Genomic DNA, 13,438 nt, shown 5'->3' on the forward strand with positions numbered 1-13,438 from the left:
GAGACGGTGCGGACCCGGGGCGCCCCGGAGGGTGGCGGGTGGCGGGTGGCGGCCCGGGGCGCGCGCGCAGGGGGGCCGCGGCCCCAGGGAGCCCCGCGGGGGGAGCCGAGTCCGCGGGCACCGGGAGCGACCCTCGCGGGTGCGGCGGCCGGGCCAGGCCACCCTCCTCGGCCTCGGGGTCCGCCTCCGCGAAATGGGCGGGCGGCGGGCGGGGCCGAAGGGGTTAACGCACCTGGGCCGCCGCCGCCCCTGCCGGCCCCTCCTCCGGCCGCGGGGAAGAGGAAAGTCGCGGCGGGGGCGCGGCCCGGCCTTCGCTCCCGCCCGCCCCGCCCGCGTCCCCGCCCGCCGTCCCCGAGCCGCGGCGCCCAGAGCTGCGACCCGCGCGCCCCGCTCCGCCGCCGCCCGGCCCGGGCCGCCATGTCCCTGTGGTGAGTGGGTCCGGCCGGGCCGTGGGGCGCGCGGGCGCGGGAGGTCCCGGGATGCGAGCAGGATGCCGCGCGGGGCGCCGGGCTGGGTGCTGGGGCTGGGTGCCGGGGCTGGGTGCTGGGGCTGGGTGCCGGGGCTGGGGGCTGGGGGCTGGGTGCTGGGGGCTGGGTGCCGGGGCTGGGTGCCGGGGCTGGGTGCTGGAGCTGGGTGCTGGAGCTGGATGCCGGGGGCTGGGTGCCGGGGCTGGGTGCCGGGGGCTGGGGTGCCCGGGGCTGGGGTGCCCGGGACTGGGGCGCCGGGGGCTGGGGTGCCCGGGGCTGGGGTGCCCGGGGCTGGGGTGCTGGGGGCTGGGGTGCCCGGGACTGGGGTGCGGGGGGCTGGGGTGCCCGGGACTGGGGCGCCGGGGGCTGGGGTGCCCGGGGCTGGGGTGCCGGGGGCTGGGGTGCCCGGGGCTGGGGTGCCCAGGATGGGGTGCCCGGGGCTGGGGTGCCCAGGGCTGGGGTGCCGGAGGCTGGGGCGCCCAGGATGGGGTGCCCGGGGCTGGGGTGCCGGGGGCTGGGTGCTGGAGCTGGGTGCCGGGGGCTGGGGTGCCGGGGCTAGGATGCCCGGGACTGGGGCACCGGGGGCTGGGGTGCCCGGGGCTGGGGTGCCGGGGGCTAGGGTGCCCAGGGCTGGGGTGCCCAGGGCTGGGGTGCCGGAGGCTGGGGCGCCCAGGATGGGGTGCCCGGGGCTGGGGTGCCGGGGGCTGGGTGCCGGGGCTGGGTGCCGGGGACTGGGTGCCGGGGCTGGGGTGCCCGGGGCTGGGTGCCCGGAGCTGGGGTGCTGGGGCTGGGTGCCGGGGCTGGGTGCCGGGGCTGGGCGCCCGGGGACTGGGTGCTGGGGGCTGGGTGCCAGGGCTGGGTGCCGGGGCTGGGGCGCCGGGGGCTGGGGTGCCCGGGGCTGGGGTGCCGGGGGCTGGGGTGCCCAGGGCTGGGGTGCCAGGGGCTGGGGTGCCCAGGGCTGGGGTGCCGGAGGCTGGGGCACCCAGGATGGGGTGCCCGGGGCTGGGGTGCCGGAGGCTGGGGCACCCGGGATGGGGTGCCCGGGATGGGGCGCCCGGGGCTGGGGTGCCCGGGGCTGGGGCACCTGGGGGCTGGCCTCAGTTTCCCGGGACGGACGGGCTTGGTGGCGGTGGGATGCCCGGCAGGGTCCAGCACCTGGAGCAGCAGGTCAGGGTGGGACCGCAGGGGGCCCTGGGCCCAGGCTGCCAGGTACCCTGACCCCACCCCGGGACCCCGGGCTCTGGGGACCCCAGGGCTCTCCGGGCAGCTGGGTCCCGTGGCCATTCCGAGGGCCTCTTGCGTCCAGGGCAACCCCCATCCTCTACCTCCACCCCCAAGGGGCTCTCCTCCCTCCTGGGGAGCTGGAGTCCCCCACCTCTCCCCCTCGCCCCTCTCCTTCCTCCCCTGAGGGACTTTTGGCCTACAAGTGAGTGGGACAGTGCAAGTGGACTGGCCTGGGGCCCCCACACCACCCCAAAGCATCCCCCTCCCCTGGGGTGACCCCCGCAGAACTTCCTCCAGGACCCACCTGCCGAGCTGGGAGGGGAAGGGGTACTTCGTTGAATTCCCTAGGGCAGGAGACCCTGATCTGGAACATTCTGTTGTTCCCTCGGGAGGGTCAACTCTCGAGTCACCCCACACACACACACACACTCCAGCACCTGGGCTGACCCAGTCTTCCTCCGACCCTATACACAGGAAACCCTGGGACCCCCATGGGAAAATGTGCTTCGGGGGGCTCAACATCCACTTGCCCTGGGTGCCTGAACCTTCAACCAGCCAGTCTTGAGGGCCACCCCGGGGCTTCAGGGTCCCAGGGCCTCAGGGACCCAGGGTCTCAGGGCCACCTCAGGGTCCCAGTGGGGTACACTTTAGTCTGTTTCTTCCATTCCTCCTGACCCTGCAGCTCGCTCCTGAGGTCCGGGCTGGCTCCCTCTTGGCCCGGCCCTGTGAGGCCACACTTCTAGCTGCGTGTTCCCCCAAGAGCCCTCGGCCCCTGTGTCTCCTCAAGAGAGACCAGGGCAGGAGGCCTGGCCACCTCCAGAGGATGAGCTAAGGAGAGAGGGTCCTGGGACAGACACACGTACACACCCGGCCCCAGGCCTGTGAGCACCTCCTGCAAAAGGCTTTAATTTCTGCTTCATAAATGGGTGTGTTAGAGACTCTGGCAAGGAGGGTCCCTGGGAATAGATAGAGGGCAGCGGTCATGCTAGGAGGTCCCTGCCCCATTCTCCGGCCTCCACCAGCCATGTGGGCAGTTTTGCATTGGGTCAGATGGATGAGTAGGAAGGGAAGGGACAGGCTTCTTCAGGTCCCACGTTAGAGCCTCTCCCCAATATACCCACAGGCGACTGAGCCCCCAGGCTGTAGAGCAAGTGCTATCTCTGCCCCCCACAACAGTTCACCCCAGTGGTTCCCCAGGTTTCCACAAGGAAATGAAAGCAAATGGGGTGGCTTGCTGGGGGGTTGGGAAACCAGCAGAAATCTCCACCAGAGGTCGTCCTTATAGACTCTTGGCATTCCTGCATACCCACTGCAAGTGGGCGCTCCGATACCTCGTTATCCTCATTGAGGGGGAAAGAGAAATCACAGTTTGGAGACGTTAAGGGGGACCCACTTAGAGAGTCATTGTGCTTGTAAGTGGCAGAGTCAAGATTTAAACCCCGGCAGCCGGACTCTGCAGTGCTTGTCCTTGAACTGTGCCGCGTGGGTCCCCTGGTCCTGGAAGAGAGAGGTCAGGGTCGGAGAGGAAGCAGGACCCAGCTCTAACCACTCGGGGTGGGGGGGGCCCCAGGACTTGTGTCCGTGCCCAGGCCCCACTCGCCCATGTGGGGCCGCGGCTCGGAACAAGGCGACTGTGAGAATCACGGACGACTCATCCTTTCCTCCCCCCTCTCTACCACCCTCCATCCCCTCGCCCCCAGGAAGAAAACCGTCTACAAGAGCGTGTGCCTGTCTCTGGCCCTGCTTGTGGCCGTAACAGTATTCCAGCGTAGCCTGACCCCCAACCAGTTCCTGCAAGAGCCCCCGCCACCCACTCCAGAGCCGCAAAAGGCCCAGAAATCAAGTGGACACCTGGTGAACCCCAACAGCTTCTGGAAGAACCCGAAGGATGTGGTTGCCCCCACGCCCGCGGCCCCGCAAGGGCCCCAGACTTGGGACGTCAGCACCACTAACTGCTCGGCCAACGTCAACCTGACCCACCAGCCCTGGTTCCAAGGCCTGGAGCCCCACTTCCGGCAGTTCCTGACCTACCGTCACTGCCGGTACTTCCCCATGCTGCTGAACCACCCCGAGAAGTGCGGCGGCCACGTCCACCTGCTGGTGGTGGTCAAGTCGATCATCACGCAGCACGACCGCCGCGAGGCCATCCGCCAGACGTGGGGCCGCGAGCAGGAGTCGGTGAGCGGCGGCCGCGGCGCCATCCGCACCCTCTTCCTGCTGGGCACGGCCTCCAAGCAGGAGGAGCGGACCCACTACCAGCAGCTGCTGGCCTACGAGGACCGTCTCTACGGCGACATCCTGCAGTGGGACTTTCTCGACAGCTTCTTCAACCTGACCCTCAAGGAGATCCACTTCCTCAAGTGGTTTGACATCTACTGCCCCAACGTGCAGTTCATCTTCAAGGGCGACGACGACGTCTTTGTCAACCCCACCAACCTGCTGGAGTTCCTGGCTGACTGGCAGCCGCGGGAAGACCTGTTCGTGGGCGACGTCCTGCAGCACGCCCGGCCCATCCGCAAGAAGGACAACAAGTACTACATCCCGGGGGTCCTGTACAGCAAGGCCAGCTACCCCCCGTACGCGGGCGGCGGCGGCTTCCTCATGGCCGGCGGCCTGGCCCGGCGCCTGCACCACGCCTGCGACACCCTGGAGCTGTACCCCATCGACGACGTCTTCCTGGGCATGTGCCTGGAGGTGCTGGGCGTGCAGCCCACGGCCCACGAGGGCTTCAAGACTTTCGGCATCTCCCGCAACCGCAACAGCCGCATGAACAAGGAGCCGTGCTTCTTCCGCTCCATGCTCGTCGTGCACAAGCTGCTGCCCGCCGAGCTGCTGGCCATGTGGGGGCTGGTGCACGGCAACCTCACCTGCTCCCGCAAGCTGCAGCTGCTCTGACCCCGGCCAGGCCGCCCGAGAGGCTAGGGCACCTGTCCTTGAGCCCCGGGAGTCAAGGGGCTGGAGCGGCAATGCCAGGACATGGACCGTGGTCCCCCCGCGCAGGGAGGTGGAGGGGGTTCGGGCTTTCCATGCCCCGGGCTGTGATGGGGCGCAGTTAGCCAGAAGGGGGCCTCCCGGTGTGCACATTCCCCAGGAAGTGGAGCTGAGGCCCAGGAACGTTTGCAACTGCCCTGACTGCTGAAGGCCGTCTTGGGAGCGGGGCCGTTGGCCACTGGTAGCCCTCCTAACCTGGGTTCCCTGCTTGGCTCCCGGTGACCTGGGGGGAGGCCCCGGTGGTCTCTGAAGGAACTCTGTACTCAGGTACCCGGCTTAGGCCTGGCCCTGGATGGGTCCGTGGCGGCCCTCTTGTCTTCACAGACAAGATTCTCCTTCCCCCATGAAATGCCTCAGTCTCCCCCCACGGGCCCAGGCAGCCCTTTCAGGAGAAGCTCAACCCTGTGCGGGCTCACAGGCCCCCACCCCCCGCAGCCCATGCCCCTGGGTCTCCAGGAGATGGAACCTCAGAAGGCCCTCAGCACCATCCTCACCCCCACACCTGCCTAGAGTTGCTGCTCAGTCTCTGCAACCAGGTGGCTTCCCTCCTGGCTGTGTCCCTACGATGCTCCATCCACCCCTGTCTGGAAGCGCGGCTGGCCGCCCTGACTACCTCAGCAATCCTCAGAACCTCTGGATGGGCTGCGCCCCCTCCCCACCCCACTCCCCCGACACAGGGCCAGAGAGCAGTGCTCAGCCCCACGCAGTCATGGTGCTGCCCGACCCGCCGAGGGCCCTCACGCAGCCCCACCGAGGCCTGGCTCCCCGGCCGGAAACCAGCCGGTTTGGCCCTGGAGATGGACATTCCTCTATTACTGTGAAGTTTTTATTTATGGAGGGAGGGAGTGCCAGGCCTCGGGAGATTGGTGGTGTTCTCCTTTCCCTACCCTCATTCCAGCAAGAGACCACCTCCCTCAGCCACTCACCCCCCTCCCGGGGCACCCCCATGCCTGTCACGGCCCCCTCTGGAACCCTGCCCTACCTGCCTGCCCGCTTCTCCAGGGCCTGAGCAGACCAGCATTTGCCCCGGTGAAGGGATGAAGTGAACCTTGTGTGCCACCTCACCCGGGCTCAGGCGTCCTTGGGGATGGGGGCAGAAGGATGCCACCTCGTATCCAGGTGGAGTCACCCGGGAAAAGATGGAGGGACCAACTCTGTTTTCTCAATAAAAGGGGGCTGTTTTTTTCTGGTGTGGAACTTCCTGTCACCATGTCCATCAGAGAGAGTCTGGGGCCAGGGTTGCCAGATTTCTGAAGACACTGCTTGTTCCTTGCTCTTGGCTGGTGGGTGCACAACTTAAAGGGGATGCGGGTGCCAGGATCAAAGCAGAGGCCACAAGGGCCGGAGTCCAGACAGCTGCCCCCAGAAGAGGCGGTACGGGGGAGAAATGTGCCCGCTAATGGTGCGTTCCCGTGGGGGCTGCCTGACGTTACAGTGGGTAGGGTCGGGCGGTGTGAAGGGTTCTGGGGGGGTTCCCTGACGTCCCTCCAGTTATCCTGGAAGCATTGATAGGGTTGACAAGAAGCCCCGAAACAGTGGCTTGGTGGGGCAGCCTTGGGGGTCCGGGGGATGTAGTGCACGGGGAACCTCAACCTAAGTGGCTGACCTCAGGGTGGGGAGAACAGCTGTTGAGCCCCAGAAGGGTCATGGGGCCATATAGTGAGCAAGCCAGCGGCTCCCCCTGCACCCAGCTCAAGCCATCACAGAGTAGGTCAGAGGCCCCCACATGTCCACCCTGGGCCTCTCCTCTGGGGAAGTGAAAGGAATGGCTGGGTCCTCATATAATGCAACATCTGAGAGGGCACAAGGGGGCACGAGACTGCATGGGTGTCCCTTGTGGCCCTGGCTGCCCGGGTCCAAACCCTCAGAAGGAAAAGGAACCTTGCTGCTCTTCCCCCTCAGCACGGATTGCCCCGTGTCTCCCTCTCTATGCACCAGCTGCGGGCTTTGAAGGGCCCAGTGCAAAATGAAAACGCAGCGCCCCTGGGTTTAGAAAGTTAAGAATTTCAGGACTGCCCCCACAGAGAATTCAGCCAAGCACACGGTCCTCTGAGCACAGGTCACAGACCCAAGCTGTCAGCCCTGTTTGTTCCTCTCACGCTGGGAAGCCAGGGACTCCAGAAAGCAGAGTAGGGCAGTGGGGCCTCCCGTCTAACCAGAAGCAGAAAAGAGGGCCTCCCTGGTGGGGGGCGGGAGACAGGGGGTGCGAGGGCCGTGAGAGAAGGGACTGCCTCCCCGTGAGGGAGGCAGGCAAGGCCTGTTCAGCCTTCTGGGTTTCAGGAATGTGTTCAGGCTTGATCCTGAGAGAGCCAAGAGGCAAGGAGCAGGGGACCTGGGTGTGCAGCCCCTTCCTCTGGGTTCACTGGTGTCTCCAGCTGGGCCCTGCGCACTGGGAGCTCTCAGTGGAGACTGTACATTCCTGGCGTGGGAACTTCCTCCTCCGTGGGCCCCACGGACGGCCCGATCCCGTTTCAGAGCTCAGGGGCCCCGGCCTGGGCTGCCAGAGCCGGCATTCACACCGCAGCGGGAAAGGAGGAAGGTCGGCGAGCCCGCCGAAGGGGAACAGTGTAACAGGCACCCCCAGCACAGGGTGGGGAGCAGGCTCCAGCCCTGGGCCTGACGCTCCACTTGTGTCTTAAAGGAGGAGTGGCATTCCTGTGGTAGAAGGGGAAGGAAGGTCAGCCCAGGGTGGGAGCATGTGCAACAGCCCAGAAGCGCCAAACAGCGGGGCATGGGGGAGCGGCCAGGTCCCTGGTGTGGACAGGGCTGGAGCTGGGAGGGACCGGGGGTGTCCTGGTAAAGATACTCGCCTGGCTAAGGGTGAGGATGCTTTCTGCCGGCACTGAGGACTGCGCACGGCTTCCAGAGCCAGGAACAAGCAAGATCAGATGGGAACCCTAGCAACATGTCCTTGACCCCAGTCCCCCTTGTGGGGCACATGGGGAGGCGGCCAGGAACATCAGGCTGGAAACATGAAACATGGCCCCAAGGCCTGTCCCTGGCTCCTCTGTCCCCTCAGCAGGAACAGGACTTCACCAAAGAAGGGGCTGGTGACTGGGAAAGTTGCTGAGACCCTGCCCGCCCTCAGCCAGCTTCGAGAAGAACGGCCCAGCTGACCAGCCCTCCGCCAGCTCCTGGCCTGGCTCTGGCCCTTCTGCTCAGCCGGCCCTGGTTTCCTCCATCCGCCTGGGAGTGTGACCTGGCTGCCTCCAAGGAGTGTTGACCTTGGCCCTTCCAAGGTCTGTTACTGACCATTTTGGGAAACAGACACAAAGGCCTTTAAGTCTGACGGTCTTGCTTCCCGCTAACAGTGACGGCAATGACCATTTTATGGAGCCTCTTCAGTCTGCCTGACGTTTCACATGTATGTCACTCACGGCACAAGCACAGATATATTTTCATGTTTCTCATTGGGTGATGGAGTCTGAGTCCCTCCTGTACCCTTACTGGCAGAAGATTGAAGTGGAAAAGGACATTCCAAAATATGCCTCTTTCGCATAAGAATTATCTTGAGCTGATTATTTTTAAGGAACAGCAGACGCAGGAGAAGCTCTGAAACCTGAGTTAGAGGTTACCCTTTTGTAAGGGACATTCAAAGCTGTAAAAGAAATCTCCATTTGGGGTCTCCCTCTCTCTACCAAGAAGAGGAAGACAGCTCTAAGTCACAAGGAGCATCAGTGCAGAAGGCAGAGCCTGAAATCTGAGTAGCAACCTTACACTTGTTTGCTGTGCTTTTCCTGGTGACCTCCCATAAGTCACTACCACCCCCGCATCACACACACACACACACACACACACACACACACACACAGGCAACTCGCTCCAACATCCTCCTTTAATCTTTCTTTGTTTTTTTTAGATTTTATTTATTCATGAGACACACAGAGAGAGGCAGGGACACAGGCAGAGGGAGAAGCAGGCTCCCTGCAAGGAGCCCGATGCAGGACTCGATCCCGGGCCCTGAGCCAAAGGTAGGCGCTCAACCACTGAGCCACCCAGGCGCCCTCTTTCTTTAATCTTCCACTGAAGATGGTATTTAGGGCCATGGCTCTGGCCATTTGTAGAGTGTGACTCCGTGGTCCTGGGGATCTCCCATGCACACAGGAGGTACACATGCCACTAAACTTCTGTTTGTTTTCAGTCTTTTATCCCAGGGGGATCTCAGAAAAATTATTTTTTTCTCCCCCTTTTGGAGCCCACTCACTCCCAGGTTGTCCAGAACTTCAAGGACCTCCTGAGTCCAAAGTCTAAATGTCCAGCGAGTCTGGAAAGTTGGAGCCGGCCTCTGCCACTGGTGCCTGTCCCTCAACGCGGTGGCGCTGTGGAACGGGAGCCTGCAGGGTCGGGCTCCCGCGTAGATGCTGCCTTCCCTGCGCGAACTGTGGGGGGACCCCAGGCTGCACCCCTTACACCCCCCCCCATCACCAGCACAGCCATCCTTCCCCAAAGAGTGGTAGCAAGTTGGGTGCTGAGTCCTGTGGCTCCCAGTCACGTACACAGTCTGCTCTCAGGCTCTCTGTCCCGGGCAGGCAAACTTCCAGGCCTCTCCTGACAGGAGTGTTTGTCCTCGCCCTGATCCTGGGGAGCAGGCTGCAGAGATGGGTCTCAAAGCCTTTCCTCCTACAAAGGCTCTGAGCTTCCAGTACAACACGCTTCCCCTCATCCCTGGCCGCCAGCTCTGCCTTCCCCGGAGGCTTGAGAAGGGGGAGCCACGGGCACCCACTGGGCCTCGTTTCCATAACTATAGGAGACCACTCAAAGAACCCTAGCCCGAACAAAGAAAGCCTGTTCCCCAGTGACTTGCTCTGTCCACTTAGGCTGAGAAGGAGTGGGCAGGGGAGCTTCTGGAACCCCATTATACCAGCGTCATGTGAAGAAACAGGTTCCCAGGGAAAGGTTCTCACAGCTACTGTGTGACAGGGTGCGACTGGAACTTTTTCGGTCTGTGCTCCTTAACTCCTCAACCTACTGTCTCCCAAGACCTTCAATCCCTCCTTTTTCCCTTAGTAGTCACCTCTGGGTATATTTGTGGAATTTTTTTTTTTTTTTTTTTTTTTTGCCCCAAAGCCCAAAGAGTAGAAAAATGTTATATCCAAGGAGTGATTTGAAATCAGATATTTTTGGTGTCGGGGGTGGGGGTGGGGGAGAGCACAGCAGTATTAGCACTGTAAGGGAAAAAAAAAAATTTTTTTTTCCAGATAGTTAACTTCAAATATTGTGAAGAAAAACGTGTTTCAAAACTACACTAAGCTTTAAAGCACAACCCCCAAGCTGTGGGCTCCTAGCCCAGGTCATGGTCCTTGAGCTATTTTGTACCTTTTTTTAAATTGCAGGTACTGATGGCTCATGGAAGCAGGCGTCCCCCAGAGCTTCCATTGACTCCTCTCTCTCCCCCCGTGTGGAAAAACCAGTTTGGCCTCCGTTTGCAATTCAATTCCTTCACTCCAGATAATTTTGTGCTTTTTAACATCTCCTGGGAACCGGCTGTAGCATCTGCTTGCCCTCAGGTGAATTAAATAAATGTTTATACCTCAAGGTCGGTCACTCTTCTATCTGTACGAATTATAAATGTACCTCTTTCTGAGAATTCTTTTAACAATTGCTTTTAGATTATAAACGAACACAGGGGATCCCCGGGGGGCTCAGCGGTTTAGCGCCCGCCTTTGGCCCAGGGCGTGATCCTGGAGTCCGGGGGTCGAGTCCGACGTCGGGCTCCCTGCATGGAGCCTGCTTCTGCCTCTCTCTCTCTCTCTCTCTCTGTGTGTCTCTCATGAATAAATAAGTAAAATCTTAAAAAAACAAAAAAAAACAAAACAAAAAAACGAACACACACATTATGGAGCGGAATGCAACTTTTGCATGCACTTCTAATACAAAACTTGCATCTTGGACCACATTTCCCCCCTTCCAGGTGAGCCGGGGCCCGGAGCTCGGCCCCGCAGCTGGTGTGCAAAGCCCCAGGGAGCGTTGACAGATGCTCGCGCCCGGGAGCCTGAAGCTCGGGAGCCGCGAGTCCTGGGGTTTCAAACCGCGGCCCCGGCGACTGGGACCGGCGCCAAGGCGGGGACCTGGGGCCGGCGCGGGGATTTACTGACCCTGCAGCGCAGCAGGTGACCTATTAGGAACCTCCTCCGGCTTTGTTTTAATCCGCTGCGGCCCAATCTCACAGGAATGCCCGGAATTCTCGCCGCCGCCCCGAGGCTCGGCAGCTGCCCCCCGGGGGCTCGTAATCGCGGGGCCGAAAGGAGGTGCTGGAGGGCGCGGGGCTCCGAGGGCGGCCACCCACAGGCCATCCCGGAACCGCCGCGGGCTCTAGTGGGGACGGTCACAGGTCGCCGCGGAGAGCAGGGCGGTGATGGGGGTGCAACGCGGCGAACCCCGGTTTCCCGCGGGGCGCACCTGCCGGCGGCGGCCGGCTCCGCAGCGGCTGGGCCCCGGCTCCTGCGCGATCGCGGGAGAGGGCGGGGAGCGCCCCCTACTGACCACGTGGGGTATCGTGACCACGGGAAGGGGGGGAGGCTCTGAGCTGGTTTTTTTTTTTAAGCTTTCTCTTCTGTTTATTGGTTTGTTTATCTCTGTATCGACATTTGTATCCTATTTATTTTATTTATTTATTTATTTATTTATTTATTTATTTATTTATTTATTTATTTATTTATTTATTCATGAGAGGCTTAGAGAGAGAGAGAGAGAGAGGCAGAGCGAGAAGCAGGCCCCATGCAGGGAGCCCGACGTGGGACTCGATCCTGGGTCTCCAGGATCACACCCCGGGCTGCAGGCGGCGCTAAACCGCTGCGCCACCGGGGCTGCCCGGTGTTTTGGGTTTTGTTTTTTTTGTTTTTTTGTTTTTCCCCTGGGCTGGTTTTGTGGAAATCTGTGACTTGCATTAGCTGAACCCCAACTCCCCCCGCAGTTACCTAAGGGCATGTGAGCCTCACAGACGCTGGAAAGCTCCTCACCAAACTAACAGGAATTGTTTCCTGGTAGTGAGATTCCCTAGGCTTTATTCTTTTCTCTTGGCTTATCTGTATAAGGCTTTTTTTTTTTTTTTTTTAAGATTTATTTATTTATTCTAGAGAGAGAAAGAGCGAGCAGGGGTAGGGGCACTCACTCACTCAAATAAATAAAATCTAAAAAATAATAAAAAATAAAAATAAAATCTAAAAAATAATAAAAATAACTGAGCTAACATTTCAACTCAGAATTTCAGGGAAAGAACTTTAAAATAGACTAAAGCAAAGCCAGAAGAAGGAAATCATAAAGGCATAGTAAAAATGAAAGTTAAAATTGGTGAATATGAAAGCAGTAGAATTGATAAAGAAATTCAAAAGTAGGGCAGCCCGGGAGGCTCAGTGGTTTAGCACTGCCTTCAGCCCAGGGCCTGATCCTGGAGACCTGGGATGGAATCCCACATCGGGCTCCCTGCATGGGGCCTGCTTCTCCCTCTGCCTGTGTCTCTGCCTCTCTCTCTCTGTCTCTCGTGAATAAATAAATAAAATCTTTAAAAAAAGAAAAGAAAAGAAACCCCAAAGTAGATTTTTTTACAATTTTATTTTTAAGTAATCTCTACACCAAACATGGGGCTTGAATTCACAACCCCGAGATCAAGAGTCACTTGCTCCACCAACTGAGCCAGGCAGGTGCCCCCAAAAGTAGATTCTTTTTTTTTTTTTTTTTTTTTATTCATGGGGGGTGGGGCAGAGACACAGGCAGAGTGAGAAGCAGGCTCCATGCAGGGAGCCCAACGTGGGACTGGATCCACGGTCTCCAGGATCACGCCCTAGGCTGCAGGCGGCGCTAAACCGCTGCGCCACCGGGGCTGCCCCAAAAGTAGATTCTTAAACAAAAAAAGAAAGCATTAGGGGCACCTGAATGGCTTAGTCAATTAAGCGGCTGCCTTTGGCTCAGGTCATGATCCTAGGGTCTTGAGATCAAGCCCAGCATCTGCAGGGAGCCTCCTTCTCTCTCTCCCTCTGCTCCTCCCCACTATTACTCTCCCTCTCTTTCAAATAAACACATAAAATCTTAACAAAAAAAGAAAAAAGAAAAGAAAGCATTAGATCTATGTCAAATTTTTAAAAAAGGAGAGAAAAGACAAATATAATTAGCAAGTTGAGGTATTAATGCAGATTATAATGTAAGATTATAAGAATTACAATTCCCGTATGAATATGTGAATAGATTTTTAAATCTTATTGAAAAGTATGGTTCAAATTAAGAAACAGATTCAAAAAAAGAAAATCCTTATGTTCCTATAAGTGAGGAAGAATTTGAAAGTATTATCAAAGAATCATCTTCCCAAAGTCTCTGGACATCCTTTGGGCAGTTAAGATCTTTCAACCTCCAAAGAAATAACTCACTGCAATCAATATAAGCTGTTGCTGATGTGAACAAGAAAGACAAACTCTCCAGCTCCTTGTATGAAATAAATATAAACTGGGCGCCCAACCCAGCAGAGAGAGCACGCCGCAAGGCCCAGGACTCCAGCAGGCTGCACACAGCCAGAACCCCCTCCCAGCTCCAGGCCTTGAGCAACCAGGTACTTGCTCGCCCATATGTCCCTAAATCCCACTGATCAATAGTCCCCTTTGTCCAGGGCAGACCCAGCCTTCACCCTATCTCCAGGACCCACAAGGAGCTTGTGTTCTGGGTAATACTCACCAAAGCTGGGGTTTTGTTGTGTTGTGTTGTGTTTTTTTAAGATTTTATTTAGGGGCACCTGGGTGGCTCATTTGGTTAAGCATCTGCCATGATCC

At 59.4% G+C, this 13,438-nt stretch overlaps 1 protein-coding gene across 1 annotated transcript; it reads left to right on the plus strand.

The window, feature by feature from the left end:
• Nucleotides 1-311: 311 nt before the first annotated feature.
• B3GNT7 (UDP-GlcNAc:betaGal beta-1,3-N-acetylglucosaminyltransferase 7) lies at nucleotides 312-5,879 on the plus strand. The gene is made up of 2 exons (XM_077869204.1): nucleotides 312-428; nucleotides 3,392-5,879. Exons 1-2 carry the CDS (start codon nucleotides 418-420, stop codon nucleotides 4,584-4,586), a joined length of 1,206 nt encoding a protein of 401 aa, XP_077725330.1. The 5' UTR covers nucleotides 312-417; the 3' UTR covers nucleotides 4,587-5,879.
• Nucleotides 5,880-13,438: the final 7,559 nt, after the last annotated feature.

The sequence above is a fragment of the Canis aureus genome, chromosome 24 (genome assembly GCF_053574225.1).
Source record: "Canis aureus isolate CA01 chromosome 24, VMU_Caureus_v.1.0, whole genome shotgun sequence".
In the NCBI taxonomy this organism is placed as follows: Eukaryota; Metazoa; Chordata; class Mammalia; order Carnivora; family Canidae; genus Canis; species Canis aureus.